The sequence below is a fragment of the Callithrix jacchus genome, chromosome 6, assembly GCF_049354715.1.
Source record: "Callithrix jacchus isolate 240 chromosome 6, calJac240_pri, whole genome shotgun sequence".
NCBI lineage: Eukaryota > Metazoa > Chordata > Mammalia > Primates > Cebidae > Callithrix > Callithrix jacchus.
The window spans coordinates 68,123,164-68,142,719 of NC_133507.1; the positions used below are offsets into that span (position 1 = coordinate 68,123,164).

General features: G+C 34.6%; 1 protein-coding gene and 1 long non-coding RNA gene across 33 annotated transcripts in view; both read right to left on the bottom strand.

Moving 5' to 3' along the window:
• The window catches only part of SLC4A10 (solute carrier family 4 member 10), a 422,038-nt gene extending 412,060 nt beyond the window's left edge, over positions 1 to 9,978 (bottom strand). For all 32 annotated transcript variants that reach the window (XM_078327546.1, XM_078327550.1, XM_035304692.3 and 29 more), the window contains exon 1: positions 9,828 to 9,978. In XM_078327546.1, coding sequence (XP_078183672.1) covers positions 9,828 to 9,875 — 48 coding nt within the window. In that variant the 5' untranslated portion in view covers positions 9,876 to 9,978. The remainder of the gene's footprint in view (positions 1 to 9,827) is intronic.
• Positions 9,979 to 13,652: 3,674 nt separating this feature from the next.
• Positions 13,653 to 19,556, bottom strand: part of LOC144576652 (uncharacterized) — a 50,314-nt gene continuing 44,410 nt past the window's right edge. The window contains exon 3 of the long non-coding RNA XR_013518902.1: positions 13,653 to 16,182. This is a non-coding gene — a long non-coding RNA (uncharacterized LOC144576652). The remainder of the gene's footprint in view (positions 16,183 to 19,556) is intronic.

Genomic DNA, 19,556 nt, shown 5'->3' on the forward strand with positions numbered 1-19,556 from the left:
GAATTGTATACTAGAATAGAAAATGGACACTAGTGAAAACACTGGTGATATGTGAATATGGTAGTTAATATAATTATATCGATGTTAGCTTTCTAATTTGGACCATTAATAATATAGTTATGTAAGGTGTTAACAGGGTAAGGTGGATGAAAGGTATATGAAAATTCTGTACTATTTTTGCAAATATTCTGTGACTAAAAAAATTGTCTCAAAATAAAAGGCTAAAAACATGACAAAATTAGTGTTTTATATTTATTTTTGATGCCTTAGAAGCTATCCTAAAATAAAGTATTAATTTTATAATTAGAAAAAATATATTGTATTATAATTATCAATTTATATTATTTACATACTTGTATATTACCATCAAATGGATAACTAAGTTATTGAGTAAGCATTATTGAATCAACAGTTGAATGAATTGTGCAGATCAGGTAATGATTTTCGTTCCAAAGGAAAAACTATTAAGCCAAGAATAAGAATAACAGCTATTATTATTGAGTCATTAGTCTAAATGACATAATACCTATTTTTTCATTGCTTCTCACAAACCTGTTAGATATATTGCTACCATTCGTGTTTTATAGATAAGCAAAGTAAGACTGAACACCTGGATAACTTGCCAAAGTTGACACACCTCCTAATTTAAACTTTTAGAATTTTCCAACGTCCAAACTCTTAACAACTAATGTCTGCTAGTGTTGTCACTTAATCTGTTACCCATAATATATTTAACAAAGAGTTCCATGCACTTGACTCTGTAAGAGCAGCACAAAAATTATCTAAAATAAGCTGCTTTCAAGAATCTAGCCACTGATTGAGACAACAAATTATATGTATTTGCATTTAAGTAAAATAACTTACATACAGATGCTTCTCATCTTACAATGTAGTTATGTCCTGATAAACCCACTGTAAATGGAAAATATCCTAAGTTGAAAGTGCATCTTCCACAAATGGCATTTTTCCATTTACAATAGGTTTATCCAGCAGTAACACCATGCAAAGTTGAGAAGTATACTGAATGTCCATAGATTTTGCACCATAGTAAAGTTGAAAAATCATGAACAAGCCATCATAAATTGAAATAATCAGGATATATATGTATATACACCATAATATTGCAAAGTAATAGGTAATATGCTAAATAAGTAAAATGAACAGTAAGTATTTACTTTTCTAACAAATAACTATTTATTTCTAAAAAAATTGTTTTATGGCAAAACTTGGTGATCCAGCATTCTTACAGTTAAAATAATTTATAAATATATGATGATTTTTCTATTTTGTTAATATTTAAGGCAAAAATTCTCAAGCTTTAATGTACATAAAAATCACCTAGAGACTTTTTTTAATGATGGTTTCCTTGGTACTACCCTTTAATATTCTCAGTCTGTTGGCTTGAATAAGGCCTGGAACTTGAATTTTTAACTAGCCCTCCTGATGATTGTGATGCAGGTGGTCCTCAGGAGTAAGGTTTTCAATAATCCCATTGTTTAGGAGAAAAAACACAAATTTTTATATTTACTATAAGTGTTCTGTCAATTATACATCATGTTTTTAAAAGATATTTATATCATAAAATTATACTACAAAGTCCATGATCATGCATTCAAATAACAAATTATATTATACATTAAGAGTGTGTCTTGCTGCTCTCTCTGTATTGGGTTTATTGTGTGTGTGTGTGTGTGTGTGTGTGTGTGTGTGTGTGCGCGTGGTGATTTTTATTTTTGTTTTTTTCATTTTTAAACCACATTCATATATCTGAGAAAATCAGAAGCATTTGGAGAGGCTTATTCCCAGAAAACCTTAAATATCAACAAAAATTCACCACTTTATGAAAAAGCAGTATGGATGTAACAATAATGAAATGCACTTCCTAAGCAGAGCTATGTTTTGATCCCATCTGGTAGTTGTTATATACCTACTTTTTATGTCACTTGCTTTCTGAAATTTGACTAGGTCAACATCTTTGATATCGAAGCCTCGTTAGTCAAAAGAGGGAAAAAAGACACTAGAAAGAAATAACTTTCTCTAAATAATTTTAGTTTTCCAGAATTAGCAAGAACAAGCGGAGTTACAAATAAATGTTGGAGGCTCTCCAGCAACCTAACACATTCAATATGCAATGGGAAAATTCTGCCTTAAAAACTTGCTTATTAGACCCTTAGAACATAATTTTCATGATGAATGAGCAAGTCTTGCTGATGCTGGTACAGGGATTTTGTCATTAATTCAAAGCTATACCAAGAGTCTTTGGCTATAATATATCCTCACTCTATCCAACTGAGTTTGTGGATTAATCTCCATTTCATCTTCTGAGAGCTTAATCTCCATTTTCATCTTCTGAAAGCACCTCTCGAGTTCTGAGCTACTTAGAATTCAACATGAGTTTGGTATTTAAGCTCAATGTAGGAGCCACTATATAAATGGCACTTCTTCAATTTCTGTGTTATTCTTGCTATATTGCATAGAAATTTTCACTAAGGCAAAACTACAAAACATTGCCATAAGAAATTAAATATCTAAATACAATGTGACTCAAGTAAAATAGTTCCTTCTCTCTCAGGTACTTAGAATGTACCATATATTCTCTTAACTCAGCTTTGAAGACATATCCAAGACCTCTAGGTCTGGAAATAACCTGAAACCCTGCCCAATCTCAGCATTATCTTGACAAAGATAATCAAATTTCTGATAAAGAAATTCTTGGGGGGAGGAAGTTACTTTTATTTTTGTGAATACTTTATTTGCCCTCTTCTTAATTTATGTAAATGTAACTGATAAAGCATTTTTTGGATCCTCAGCCTTCTCCTTGTTCAAGATAATGTTAAACAATAACTTACTTTTAAATAATTTTTTGAAATAAAATTTACATAACATAAAATTTGCCATTTTACAGTGTGCAATTCATTGGTTTTTAGTATATTCGGAGTGTTGTTGTGTAACCAGCACCACTATATAATTCCAGAACATTTCCATCATCACAAAAAAAAACTCTGTACCTATTAGCAGTCACTCCTAACTCTCCCCTATGTCCCAGGCCCTGGCAACCACTAATCTACTTTATGTCTCTAAGGATTTGCCTATTTTAGACATTTCATATAAATGGAATCATGAAATATGTGGCCAAAAAGACCTGACATTTTATAGGACCTTGTATCAGAGTACTTTCATATTTTATTGGAGGGAAAGATGTGAAGCTCACTTTATAATGGGATTCTTTTTTATTGTTTAATTGGCCTTAAACGAGCAAGTTACTTAGTAACTAGATAAAATATTTTCAAATCCCAGCTTAGCACTTTTTAGCTACATGAACTTGGATAATTTTACAACTCTCTGGACCTCAGTTTCTCATCTGCAAGGCTGGAAAACGTTGGCAACCTTTCAGGATTATCATGAGGATTACAGGTGTACCTATCATGAGCCTGAGACAATATCTATTATTACTTTACAAACATTGTCTAATTTCCATTTTAATTTGGAACTCAGCTGTTGATGATATGCTAGTAATAGAGCCTATATAATAGTGGAAAGAATTATAAATGAATAATCAAGAGATTTGGACTCTAGGCTGAGTTTTGCCATTAACTAGCTTCATAAGTAGCATGTCCTTAAATGTATCTTCTTATGTCTTTGATGTCCAGCTCCATCATCTGTAAATTAAGAAGCCAGTCTAAAACCTAGACTCCAGTTGATCTCTACAGTCCCCTAGTCAAAATATATATAAATCTATTTAAAATAATGGTGTCAGTAGTTAATAACCTTCCAAAACAATCTGTGTCAGAAAATAGAAAAGAAGAATACTCCCTAACCCACTATGTGAGGTCATCACCCTAATACCAAAACCAAACAAAGGTATTGTAAGAAAAAAAACCCACAAATCAATATCTCTCATAAACATGAATGCAAAAACTCTCTACAAAATATTACCAAATCAAGTCCAACAATGTATAAAACACTGACAACAACAAACACCAGTGAGCATGTGGAGCAAGAGGAACCTCATTCATTGCTGGTGAGAATACTATGTAGTATAGCCATTACTGAAGACAGCTTGGCAATTTTAAAAAATACTAAATACTCTTACAATACAATCCAGTAATCACACTTCTTAGTATTTACTGAAAGAAATTGAAAACATGTCCACACAAAGATCTACACATAGATGTTTATACCAGATTTATTCATAATTGCCAAACTTGGAGGCAACCCAGATATCTTTCAGTTGATATATGAATAAATAAACTGTGATACATTAAGACAAGGGAATATAGTTCAGTGATAAACAGAAATGAGATATCAAGCCATGAAAATACATGGAGGAAACTTAAATGCCTACTAAATGAAAGAAGCCCATCTGAAAATGTTATGTACTGTATGATTCCAACTATATAATACTCTTTAAAAGGCAAAACTATAGAGAAAGTAAAATAATCAGTGATTGCCAGGGGTTAGTGGAAAGGGAGGAATGAATAGGCAGAGCACAGAGGATCTTTAGGCCAGTGAAATGACTCTGTATGATACTATAATGGTGGATATATGTTATTACCAATGTGTCCAAAACTATAGGATGTCCAACATCAAGTCCTAATGCAAATTGAGGACTTTGGGTGATAATAGTTCATCATTTGTAACAAATGTACCACTCTGGTGAGAGTACTTATTAATAGAGGAGGCTATTCATGTGTAGGGGCAGGGAATATATGCAAAATCTCTGTATCTTCTGCTTAATGTTGCAGTGAGCCTATATTGCTCTAAAAAATAAGACCTATTAAAAATATATATGTGTGTGTATGTGTATATATATATATATAATTCCATAAAAGATGCAACACACACAAATTATTCCCTTTTTCTTAGAAAAAAAAGTAATACACCCCAAGGAGTATCTGAGACAACAGTCTGTGGTACAAGAATATATTAAAACTTCAATTTAATTTTATTTTACCTAAAAATAAAACACAAAACTTAACTAATATTTACTACATAAATTGACAATAGTGTCCTCACAGGAAGTCAAATGATCACTGACATGTGTCCTATGTGATATGAGAAAGGAAGAGTTGAAGTCTCTCTCACAGAAGGGCTGAGAGTGGCATCCAAATTTCTCCATTTCTTGCAGCTCATTGTAATGCACTGCCATCTATGTATGCCCAGTTTAGACTTCTGAGGCAACCATCATTCAAGGTTAGAAAGAAATGATATATTCAAAGTATGACTGTATTCTGACCATGCTCTCTGACTTTATTTGAGTTCCAGACCTTGGTCCAGATATTTTCTAACTCTTCATCATAAACTAGCCCATTTCCTAATCTGATCTCAATATTTTTATCATAAATATAATACTAATAAGTAAGTGAACATAATACCCATAGCCTTCAGTTTCTACCACTGAGTCCCAACCTTAGCACCCTACATATGTGCTTTATTTCTACAGTCACTCACCATGCTAGAGTAACAATTCAAGTCATGAAAGTAGAAATAGAAATTAATTTCTTATACTGCATTTTGCTTCCTACAGACTACAAGGTATAGTGATTATGTTTCCTTTAAACTCAGATTATAATTTCAATTGAAATTAAATAGAAAAAGCAATATTACTTAGCCAATCCATGTCCTCTTTTTGTTACTTTGACATTTTAGTCCCATTTTTTCCCTAATTTAATAATACTAAAGATATTTTTGTAACTTTTTCCACAAATAAAACAATTCAATAAACTGGGCCATTTGAAATATGGAATTAGCACTTTCTAAAAGTGCTAAATCTAATCATCTATCCTATATTATCAAATTACCTTTTTTTATTGCATTTTAGGTTTGGGGGTACACGTGCAGAACATGCAAGATATGACTTCATGACCAAAACACCAAAAGCATTGGCAACAAAAGCCAAAATAGACAAATGGGACCTATTCAAACTCCACAGCTTCTGCACGGCAAAAGAAACAGTCATTAGAGTGAATCGGCAACCAACAGAATGGGAAAAAATGTTTGCAGTTTACCCATCTGACAAAGGGCTGATATCCAGAATTTACAAAGAACTAAAACATATTTACAAGAAAAAAACAAACAAGCCCATTCAAATTACCTTTTAAAAGTGAACTTTACTGTAGTTTCATACAGTTGGGAAATTTTATGAGTAAGCTCAGAATCTTAGAAGGGATCCAAAGAGGACTCACTATAGATCACCCAAGATTAAATGTCATGAGATATAAATATTTGTTATATATTCTCCTGGAAGCTTCTTCTATGGCCTGATAATTTTTAAACTGTTAGGTTATTCCTAAAAGCAAATTCGACATTGAAGATCAAAGAAAATGTGAAATCATAATGCAATCCTAAATATCGGGCTTCTTACTTTTACAAGGTTAATTCCATCTTACTAAAATATCACCATTATTACTGTTACATATATTCTCCATATACATCCATCTCGAAAAGATTATAATGATGATTAAGTATTTGAGGAGAAAGCAGCAGTCTCTTAACAAGTTAAATCAAGTCTTATTTGTAGTCTAGCTAGAGTGTGAGGTTTCACATATATAGAGTGTTTGCCTGCCTTATTTATTGCTGCATCTCAAGCACCAAGAATGTGTTTGGCCAATGGTAGGCACTTAAGGGAATGCATCTTTATGACACACTTTTTCTATAACTTCAGACATAACAGCCAGTAGCTAGAAAACCAAACTGTACACTGAGCCAACAAGAGTGAACACCCTAACCCTTAGAGTGATTAGAGTGTACGAAATGCAATGATGGCTTGTCCAGCAAAAGGAAATTACCACTAAAGCTTCCTAAGAAGGACTGGGAAAAAAGAGAAACATATCTAGGCCTCCTCCGCCCATATCCTTCAAATGTACTTTATATATACTATACTAAATGGAGGTAAACCCTGGGAGGCTTAATGAGAATCTGTTCCTCCATTTCACTTGAGTCAGGATTAATATATTCACTCATTTTATCCATTCTTATTATTTTTCATTCTCTCTCATTTCTCTATCTATCTACCTCTGACTATTTCTGTCCCATATCTAATTTTGGCTTTTATTGCCTGTCCAATTGGCTCTCCAAGAATATTGCAAAGTTTTTATAATTGTAACTAAAAAACTCCATAACCCACCTCCACTATGAAGAGTCTTTCCACTGCTCCATTTTCTACTCTTCCTTCTTGATAGACAGTACTGACAAACCACTTTTCATAAAAACTGAAACCTCAATATCTATATTGAGATGAATATAGCAATGATATATTCATTTTATAGCAACAGTAACAATGACAATAGCAAGTAAGTTTTATTGAACACTTACTCAATGCCAAGAACTTTAAGTAAGTTATTTTACTTACTCATCCCAAAACTCAGGAGATATATAGTAACATAACCATTTCATTTTTCAGTTGAAGAAACTATAACTTATAACTTTCCCAATATCATATAACAAATAAATAGCAGTGTTGGGTCTTGAAAATAGTATACCATATTGCCTCTCACATAATTATCTGCAAAGTCATCTGATTAATTTTCTAAAACAGAGCCCAAGTATAAAAACTTCAGTCCAGGAACTGATCATGTTAAGCCTGGTTAAGAATGTAATGTAAAAAATATTAAATTTTTTAAAAATTTCTGAACTAGTTTTAGATGACCTATATTCCAGTCCTGGTTTCATCACTGGGTGATGTTAGACATGTTATTCAAACTCCCTGTGCCTCAATTTCTCACCTTGAAAATGAAAATAATCAAATCTGCTTTAACATGTTTGTTTTGAAAACTAAACAAAGAAAAGGTCATAAAAGCAACTGGGGGAATTGCTATACAAGTATAAAACTGGACCAGTAATTGGGCATCCTCTCTAGCCCCTCAGGCTTTTCTTATAACGATTTGCTAATATAATTCTCTCTTACCATTAAACTGTCACTATTTTCTATTGGCCATTAAGCTCACGACATGCAAACTTTTGACTCTGGCCTTCAAAAATTTCCATCAGATGTACTGTAGACCTACTTTTCTGGAAAGACTTGTATTTTCTCTGCTCTTTGAAGCTATAAATTAATTGTCCATCTAGCCCAGTAATGTCATCCTCTTTTAAATTCCTCTAGTTAATCCTCATTTGGTCCTAAGCCCTTTAACTGTTCCCTACAAGTGACGATCCATAAGCCACCTCAAACTGGCTTCAGCCTTCTTTTCTAGGACAGGTTCCAACACCCCACCCCCATTGCCAGCCAAAAAAAGGAGGGGGGGTTCCCTATATCTAACCTTCTCCAAATCCCCATACCACGATTTCTGTGCATAGTTCCTTTCTCTCATCTAGAGAACAAGAGTTCCCTGGTATCGTTAACATTATTCTGAGTACTAACAGAATTCTAATTTATGTATTTGTTCAAGTTTGGGAAGATGAACAAATCTTTTACCCTTACTTTTTTATAACTCCACTTTGATGCCACAAAGAAATATCTCTATTTTTAGGCAGGCAGGGTAATTGACATACTTCCTTCTCCAGTTCCCTTTCTCCCGGCCCCCTACCCCCACACTGCCCCTGCCCTCTATTGAGGTTCTATTCTTGGTGGTAACTCCTTGCATTCTTCCCATCACTCTGCTCCCTCCCTGCTCAAACCTGGCGTCCTTAGGAGAACTGGGCATGCTCAGTCCCCAAAGCTGATTCCGGGGATGCAAACTGGAATCTTTTTGCAGCATTTGAGCCCGGCAGGAGAGGTAAGGCCCTGAAAATACAGTGGCCCAGAATTTGCCCACTCCTCCTATGGAAGCATTTTGTTGAAAGCCTAGGAATGGATTCGGAAATGGACAGCTCACCGCCAGTCCCTTCCGTGCAGGTGGGTCATCAACCTTAGTAACACGGAGCTGAGAAACAACCCCGCTGTCTGGTTTGGTGCAGGGAGGTGATTTCTGCTGAGATAGCACTGATAGTTGGCTGGAAGCTACGACTGTCATCTCTGTTCCATCAAGAAAATACTGGTTTTTTTTTTTTTTTCTTTTTCGTTAAACACAGCAACAGCAGCCGCTCCAGACTGAAAAGATGTTGTCTGAAGATCTCCAAAGTCTGCGAGCCAGGCAGAGGGATTGTGAAGAGGACAGGCAAATCAATCACTTATACGAAAATTAAATTTAGGGAAACAGCTTAAGAACCCAGAGATAAGCAGATGGGCTATTACTAAATGACAGGTCAGAAACCTTTCTGATATTCAAATCTGACATGTGTGCCTGTCCCCCAAAAACGCATACCTTCTTTGTACAAAAACCATGACACATTTCCCTTCGAGAAAGAGAGACTAACACACACACACACAAACACACACACACACACACACACACACGATCCTTCTGTTCTTTCCCCGGGTTTCTGTGGAGACTAAATCTCTAGAGCGGCAACAGCAGCAGATTCCCTCACTTCATTGCCTGGCGATGGGGCAGGGGGAGGAAATTCAACAGGGATTAAACATGATAAAAGGGGGCTTCGTTGCAAGGGCTTAAACCACCACACAACCTGAGAAATAGAGAGATAAGCGGTAACAGGCAGGCAGAGAGACACGTAACTGCCCCTGCTGCTAAAACCTAGCCATTTCTTCAAACAGCAGCAAAGATGAGACATTTCATCACCGTAGTGCATCCATATTGAGAAGGGTGGGGGGGATCGTGTGCTTTGCTTTATGCATTTCAGTCTCAAGATGTGGGGAGACCCCTGTCCATATGTCGTGGGAGCTATCCACCACCCAAAAGTACACTCGCTGCACCTAGCTAGCAGACCACTTGCCTAACAGGTTTTGCAGCAAACGCGGTTAATTTATGTGATAGCAGGTTGTCTCTTACCGTAGGCAGCAGCGGCTCCATTTGGGCTCCCTGGTCTTTAATCTCCATGTTTTGTAACGCCTCTGGAATAAGCACTTTGCTCTGCAGTGTCTTCAGTGTCTTACACTGAGCCCGGCACTCGCTCTGCTTAGTATTCGGATCAGGTAGCTCTGAAGCAGGAGGCAATTGCACACTCCAACTCACCAGAGTCACATGGCTCCTACTCACTCGGGCTGCTGGCCAGGTTTTGCACTGAATGCCTTGGATCCCTGGGCCGGTAAGGGAGATCCCCCAAGCCCTGTATCACTGCCCACACCTGGCTACTACTATAAAATACAGCATGCAATGCTACAAGTCTAATGGGCATTAAGAATCTCACCTAAGATGCTCACTTCTCATATAGACTAGTCCAAGTTGGCCTCCAACCAAATCAGTTTGATTTTGACACTTTGAGGCAACTTGCTTCATTCCCAGAACCCCAGAGGAGACATAATCCAAGCAAGATGATGAAAATAAGGTTTACTAGGTGTCCCACTCCGAGTACCTGGGGACTTTTAAAAGAGGTAAGATGACCTTAATATTAGCATGTCTTAGTGAGACTGAACTATTCACCACCAACGATAACAAAATCAAGCATGTAAGTCATAGTTGACTCAGTAAGGATTGGACAGATATTTTCAGTATTTTAAAAGTGAAAAACTTGGGTAAATCACACTATTAAAGATAAAGCATATGTTTTTCTATGATTTCCCAACAAAAATCACAGAGAGAGAAAATATTTTGATAGTAGGAATGATCAAGATACTAAAGCACTTTGAAAAGACAATTAAACGGACAAGAATAGCCCAAGTACATACCCCTTTGCCTAAAAGTCTCAACAAAATCAGGCTAGGGGACTATTTAAATAATCCATGGAAGAAAACACAAGCTCTATTGTAGGAAGTAGTTGGTTAATATCATCAAGTAACTACACATATTTCCTAAAACTTACTGTAGATTTAGAATATTTTAAGTAATGAAGCCCATATATCAGTGAACTCCAGACTAAGTGTACAGAGGTTACAAATAAAGAGTTGTAAAGAATTTTCAAGGATTAAAAGAGGATGACTAAAAATTATTAACATAGTTTATCTTAAATAAGAAAATTTTCATCAGCAGCAGTGAATATTAAATTATTTTAAGCAACACATCAAAATTTTCCATGATGCTCATTGCAGGTAGAATTATGGATAACTTTTATTTTCCTTCTCAATACAATTATTTACAACAACCTTCTATTATTTTTATCAAAAAAATTTATTTTTAAAACCCTAATAATTAGTATATTTAAGTGGTTACTTTGTACATAGCATACTGAGTTGATACCAAGAATTTAAATAACAAGATATTTAACTGGAATTTACTGATATGGGGCTCAATTTGGTCTACCACAGACTGATGAATAAAAGCTACCTTCTCATTCAAATGACCAGAATCAACAATCACAAACAATTTATTGGAATAAAAATAATAACTCCACTTTACAAAGATTATTTCTATCCCATTAAGCCTATTTTATCCTGTTTTTATTCCTTCAAAATTAATTTAAATATAACGAAGAAAAAGTCTGGCCCTTAATACCAAAAGCCAAAATGAAAGTAAAATTACTTTTTATCAGTATTTTCTTAAAATGCATATTATTAAACTACAAAAGGTACTTTTCTGGAACAACCATTGCTTGAGTGCTTACTATATGCCAGAGCTACTATTTCAGCCAATATAGTAGGACTTAGCCAGGGTTGCAATAGCAGACAGTCTATTTCTAAAGATCAAGAAAGCCTATGTATCTAAAGTTCTCTGATCCAAGATGTCAAATACTAGCCAAGCAAAACAAAGTAGAGACAGAGAAAATGAGCCTCATTTAATCCGCTACCTATCTAAAAGAATATATTAGAATTAATGTCCATGACCTGAGAGAATGTATCCACATACTAAATAAGTCCCAATGAACAAGATATGTATAAAGCTAATAACTCCTAGAAAGAAAACCATCATTAGGTAGTAAAATTTTTGCTAGCAAAATCACATGATTTCATAGCTCAACTTCTCCATTGATTTTCATACTCAAAAAGTGAAGAGACATGGATGGGAACAGAAAGTAAAAATTGCGTAAACAACTTTTTCTCAACTACAGTATCTGCCTTGGAGATACTGACATGTCCTAGGTGGGGGTAAGAAGAAGTAGGTGAGGATATACTTTTTGAAAAATATTCACAGGTAAATTTTATATTTCTTTCACTCTGGAGCTTTTACCACTGCAGTAAAATTTCCTTGGATCTGAGATGATTAAATAGGTTCCTGTTTAACCTGCTCCTATTTAGAAATCCAATGAGATTCTATTAGTTCAATTTGACAGCAATGATTTCAATCATCACATTAAAGTATTGCAAGACTAAATTTGTCCAAAGAAGTAAATGTTCCAGACACCCTACTGGAATAAGACAATAGTCTGATTTTCACTCAATCAGTCCTACTATGTGTGAGGTACTACACTACTTCCTGTCATACACAGCAATATTAAAGAGGAATTTTCCTCTCTGAAAAATGAAATAAAAGTAGGAATTGGCCACGAGCCAACCATTCAGACAGAGGTAAACCAGAAAGCACTAAACAGAAGAGCCACCTTCCTTTCCAGCTGCCCATGTTGTGGCCAGTAGGAAAGGAGTACAGCCACCATGGTGTGCTTCCTTCCTTGATCTCTCCTGTATCTTGGGACTCTTGCTGACCTCAATTTTTACTAATCCCTTAAGTATGCAAGTCAGCATGAATTCAATGTACTTTCAGTTCCTACCTCCTTTTGCTATTTTAAGCCCCGGGTGTTAAGATATGCACATTAATATAATGTTTATCTTAGGGGAAAGACCATCTAGTATTGATTGTATTGGAAGAAAACACTGGATTCTAAAGGTATTGCCAACAGTGGTATTTCAAGCAAACACTTTCAGTTCTAGTGGTATTGAGTTTCTGGCTTAGATCTCAAAGTTCTTTGTTTTGGCCCTTTTTAACATAAAATAACTAAATTTCAGGTTGCAATGAGTTCGGAAATATGGTCTGAACAGTAATACTATATTAGTGGTAATATTACTAAAGAATAATATTTCAAAAAATTACTATTTTTCACATATGAAAATGCATCACAGCACTATTTATGTCATTTATTTATGTTTCATTTCTTTGTACCTCTTATCCTTTGAGACCTATACAAATGTTCTCAACAACTTAAAGCATATTGTGAAGATTTGCCAAATACAGTTGACCCTTGCCAAATACAACTGATTAAAGTTTGTATTAAAACTATTAGTGATGTAGGGGTTAGAGGGACCAAGCCTCTGAGCAGTTGAAAATGCATATAACCTTTGACTACCCCCAGACTTAACTACTAATAGCTTACTGTTGACCAGAAGCCTTAATAATAAAAAAATAGTCAATTAACAGGCATTTTCTATGTTATATGTTTTATATACTATATTCTTACCATAAAGTAAGCTAGAAAAAAGAAAGTGTTAAGAAAATCATAAAGAAGAGAAAATATATTTCCTGCTAATTATGTGAAAGTTGATCATCATAAAGTCTTCATCCTCATCATCTTCACTTTGAGTATGCTGAGGATGAGAAGGAAGATTAATTTTGCTTTCTAAGGGGTGGCAGAGGTAGAAGAAAATCTACATATAAGTGGACCATATAAGTGGACCCATGCAGCTCAAATCCCTGTTGTTCAAGGGTCACCTGTATATCAAAAGTATTTGTTTAATTTGACCAACTCAAGAGATACCAAAAATGTTTTTTTGACAGCTTAAAAATAACATTTAACTACTAAGGAAAAGGGTAAGAATGCCCATTCTAAAAACTGGCATATAATAAGGAACTCTATATAATACTAAAACTTAAAAGTGTCAAATCACATTACTTTTTTACAGATGTTCTTAAACTCCAACCTGATAATGATTCTAGTCCTCAACTATGAAAAGGAATGATAAAATAAGTAATTAGTGAGCCCATTCCAATATTGGGCCAATGTCCATGTTTAAAAAACCCCTTAACCAGGCAAGGTGGCTCACACCTGTAATCCCAACATGTTGGGACGCCAAGGTGGGTAGATCATGAGGTCAGGAATTCAAGACCAGCCTGACCAACATAGTGAAACCCTGTTTCTACTAAAAATACAAAAATTAGCCAAGTGTGGTGGCATGTGCCTGTAATCTCAGATACTCAGGAGGCTGAGGCAGGAGAATCATTTGAACCCAGGAGGTAGAGGTTGCAGTGAGCCGAGATCACACCACTGCACTCTAGCTTGGGCAACAGAGCAAGACTCCATCTCAAAAAACAAAACAAAGCAAAAAAGACCTCTTAGTCCCACTTCTCTTAGTTCATGATTAGTTTTTCCACTTCTGAAGATGGGAACAAAGACCTGATTTTCACTTCTTGTCCCAATTTCCTCCTACAGGGAAATGCATAGAAGGCCTACTCTCTAGATTGAGTTCTAGAGGGCAGCATCTTAATTCAATTTAACTCAATTCAATAAAAATTTGAGTACCTACCATGTGCTAGCAACTGTACAGAAACAAATAATAAGACATAGCCCCTGAGCTTAAAAAGATAATTTAGAAGAAAACAAAGATAACATCATTCAGCAAAGCATTATTAAAATAAAAAAATTTTTTTTGCAAAAATCAGAGGTAGACCATAAGACAAAATGACTAACTTTTAATAGCATTTTTCTCACCCTTATGACAGAGATTTAAAATCCTTAGGGGATTTCTTTTTGTGGACATATCTAACTTTCCTTCCCTTGTTATTTAAACAAGGAATATATGCATGCCTCAACTTATTACTTCTCCAATTATCAGCCTTTAAGCCTAATTATCACTGTCTTTGTTAAATGGTCCTGAATGTATCATTTCTATTCCTAACTTGAAAATAATCAATATCACACTTACAGAGTTAATCTTCTAACTAACCCTTAACATGTCCTTTTCTATCCCTTTATGAAAAATTACACTAAAATAATCATTATTCACAGTGTTCTATGTGTAAATTTTAGTAAACATTCTCAAATGATAAGAGACGAGAAAAATCTTTGTGTTTACTCCTGAGTTTGCACTCTGTCTGTCAAAGAAAGATGGCAAATGTCATATGAAAAAAAGAGAAGAAAAAAATCAAAATGTACCTATAGCAATTTCTCAGCTTCATCATAAGAAACCAAACTATTAGTGAACAAAGAGTGTTCAGATGCATTTTACATGGTCTTACATTACCTAAGAACCTGAATTTTTTTCTTTTTCCTGTAATTTTCAGATTGTTCCACAGTTCACATCTTTCCATATTATTTATGTAAAGGGATGTTTTTTTCTAACAGAGAGAAAATCTGATCTGAAACTGTAATTTGAGCAAAGCATAAAATAATCTTATGTAAATCTTCTCTTATTAGGTGATTTAACAAAGATGAAGCACAGATTTTGTACTATGTGACAGTACAAAGATAAATAAGATAGGATCCCCACCTCTCTAGAGTTGTTAACAGGTGATTATTTCAGTGTCCTATGGTGATAGACAATGAGTTGTCCAAAATATTAAAGAAATATCAAGTAGGGACATAGTGAAAGCCCAACAAATGAGTTTGTAACTGAGGAAGATGAAACCGAAACTAAAGGATGAGCAATGACAAACCAAGGTTAAAAAAAGAAAGCCCCTTTATTATGAAAATTTTTTAAAATTCAGAGCAGTATAACAATGAAAATGACAGTCATTCACAAACCCACCAACCAGAGAAGGTCACTGTAAACATTTCAGCATGTTTCATTATAGACTCCTTTTAACAATTCTGGGGGTGGGGAATGATATTTATTTCCATGACATTTAAAGCAATGGAATTATGTTGCATTTATGAAATGGAAGTCCTTATCAGAAAATCATAATATCCAAATAACTTCTTAGATTTGATCCTTTATTACTATATGAATATGTCTATCCTACTTCTTTCAGGCTGTATCAGGAATGGGGGAAATTTTCCATCCATCTAATTGGGAATAGGACACGAGTTGTGTCTTTTTTCAAATTCTGTAAATCCAACTGAATTACCTGTCATTTTCTCTGTCTTCCCAATGCCAAACCAGGGCTCAGTAAGTGGAAAAAGGACACGGCCCTTTCTTAAAGTTACACATCGACAGATGAACTTCTTACTTACTTCTAATTCTTCCTCTCCTCCATTCTGGAGACTCTTTTGATATGGGCAGCCTGGTTCTTCATCTTTTCTCACAATGCTATTATTTAGAACCTGTGTTCAACTAGGTTTAGGCTTCTGAAACTTAAATCCATATTGTCTGCTGCATTATCCATCCTGAAATATGAAACACCAATGATAACATGAAAAAATACAAGGCACTTAAATAAATGTACAGGGAAAACTTAATTAAGATAAAAAATTACCTTAATTCAATATTAATAAAATAGTAAAAAACAAAATAAATAAAATTTACTTTTATTTCTGTGAGAAAATTAATTTTCATATACGTGTTTGAATTTAATGATACTTTTCAGAAACATCCTCTCATACATTGAGAAAGATGTACAAAAACTTGTTTATTCATTTAATAGATATTTACTGAATACCTCCTATGGGCCCAATACTGTGCAAGGCACTGGAAAGGCAAAGTCCCTGCCCCCAGGGATCTGACAGTCTGGGACACAAACAATCAGATATGTCCAAGGACAACATGACAGGTATATGACAGAAATAGAATGCACACCTGTTGCAGACTGGGGTAGAGGAAGAGGATATTAGGAAAGACTTCCCAGTGAACATCATATCCGAGATCAACTTTAAAACATACAAAAGAATTTGCCAGAATAACCTTGAGGTACTTGAGAATAACCTCAGATGCTTCTGAAAACTTTTGATTCCTATATCCCATATCCAAAGATCCTAACCTGGCAAACTGGGGTGAGGACAATGATTCTGTATTTTTCACAAGAGATTCTGATACAAATGCCTTTGTATCACCTATCCCATATTTGTTATGTACGCTTTCCATTATTGTAACTACAGCTTTTTTCTTAAAAGAAAAACACTTGGCTTAAATATTTATAATTATTTAGATGACAATATGTAGCACTATATTAGGATTATTTGGACAATGTGCCATCCACTGTTTAAAAATTAAACCTATCATTTACTTAGTGTCTATAACATGTCAGGTATGTGCCAAATCTTTTATATAATTATTTAATTTACCCCTCATATCAACCCTGAGAAGTATGGATTTTACCTGCACTTATATATGAAGAAACTGAAGTTGAGAGAAGTTAAATAAATTGGTGACCTTCACACAGCTATAAGCAGCAGAAATCCCAACCCAGGCTATCTGCCTCCAAAGCACTTGCTTTTTGCATCATGTTATAATTGATCTCCAACTTGTAAAGGTTGCCAGTAAAATGTTTGCTCCAATTCTAATTACCACAAAGAAGAATAAGAGCACCAGATCCAAACTCAGCGTTGGTACTATGGCCAGACAGTTTTAAAAGAATGAAGCTTGTCAAGCCAAAAATAAAGTATTTCTAGCAACAATGTTGCATGCAAATGTTGCCTCTTATTTAGGCTTCTTCAGTTCATTCAGAAAAGACTGAGGAAGATGTATGGGATCCCATTTCTTGACAGAAAATAATTGGGGTGATAACTACTGCGTCAGAATGAGAAATCTTACAATGGTAATCTCCTGAGCCAGATGGTTTAAGTCTTTCTTTGGCCAAATAAGACATAACATCACTTTCTCCAAGCCTACCACTCTCTCTTCTTTAGAAATGACAATTCACAAATTTCCAATAAATTCTGATTTAGTGTCAAAGACAGTACTTGGAAGTGGAAAAAGACAATATTTATTTAATAGTTCATATAACTACTGTAATAAAGGTATAAAATGGATTATAGGAGAGAATAGAAGTATTCCAGAAAGGAAGAATAGCATGTTCAAGAACTACTAGAAGTTGTCTATGACTGAAACACTGGATATATAAAAGGAAGTGGCAGGAAAGAAGGATGAACGTGAGGGCAAAAACCAGATTACAAAATTCCCTATTTGCTATACTCAGGAGATTGGGTTTATCCTATAGGTGACAGGGAAGCTCTTTAAAGATCTTAAACAGTTAGAAGGATCACTTAAGCTATAACATGAAAAATGTTAGGGTAAGATTGGTGGCAGGGAGGCTAGTTAGTAAACTGATGAAATAAGATAAGAGCCAGAACTATGAAGCTGTATTGAGGATGGATAAAGGAAATGGTTCCAAGAGATAAAGGAGGAAAAATAGATGTGAATTGCTGACTATTCAGATGCAGTGAATGAGGAGGACAAATATGTTTAGGATTCTGGCTTGATGGATAGTGGTGTCATTAAACAAGATACACAAATTTAAAAATAAATAAATAAAAGAAGCAATTTGAGAGAACACCTGAAGAATTATATTTTGAAAATAATCACAGTGGTTAAGAACATAGGCTTTGCACTTAGAAATGTCACTTAATATCCATGTGGCTTACTCAAGGTGACTGAAGACTGTTTCTTTATCTATAAAACTAAGGCAATAAAAGAACCAACTCAGAATTGCTCTGAGTGTTAGGTCAGCTAATGCAAATAAAGCATTTAGAATACTGCCTAGCAAAATAGTAATCCCTCAACAAACTGTGGCTATTATCATTGTTCAATTGAGTTTGAGAAGGCTAGAGAATGTCCAAATGCAGACTGTCAGTAAAGAGTTGGAAATATGGATTTGGGACCAGGAGAAATTCTAAATATGGATGGTGTTTCTTTAAGAGGTTATATAAAGTTAGAGGAACTCAATGAATGGATTTCTGAGGAAACATCAACATTTAAAAGAATATCTGACATTTCATTGATGCACCAATTATCTTAAATTTTTGTTTCAACAATTGTTGGATCACAGTTTGTAAGTCTAAAAATATTTTTTCCAATAAATCAAACTGTCTAAACCCTTTATAAATATTCTTACAATCTATTCTTATTGTATAAATTTACATTAATGTACTATTGTCTATTTCAGTTTTCCTAATAAACTGTTATATCCTTTAGAGCAAGACTCAATAGGGCTAGATATGTACTAACATATTTCTTCACTGACACTAACATCACCCACATATTATGAGTAGCTATTCATTATTTCTACGTTCATGTACAATTTTGACTCCTGTTGAAGAGCTATTGGGACCCACCAGAAGTGTTAGTTCCAGAAAAAAATATATAACCAAAAGTGGGTTTGGACGAAGTCCTTGTCCTTTGGTATTTGTCTGATGGCACTGCTTGCCACACTCTCAGTCAGAATTCTCCTACATGCTAATCTAATAGTACACTTCATAGCATTAAGGTCTTCATTCACTTAAACTCAAAAACGGCTTCTCTTGGTAATATTTCCTTTCCATTTTAAAGATATTAAGAGAGAACAACAGAGCTTTCTCAAGAAATTCAATGATACCTTTCAGCTTAAATGAGCTAATCGCAAAGACAGGGATACTAGCCCTCAAAAAAATATAATTCAATATTCAGCAAAAGAGACACAAAATAATATAGAAAAAAATGGGGGACACATAAGTTAACAAGTGAGTAGTTATCACACCCTAAGATGTCACTGCTCCACTTGACTCTGGTGTCTATAGAAGCATTTGTAAGATCAAGAGCTCAGTCTGTTCTATGTCATTCCAAAACA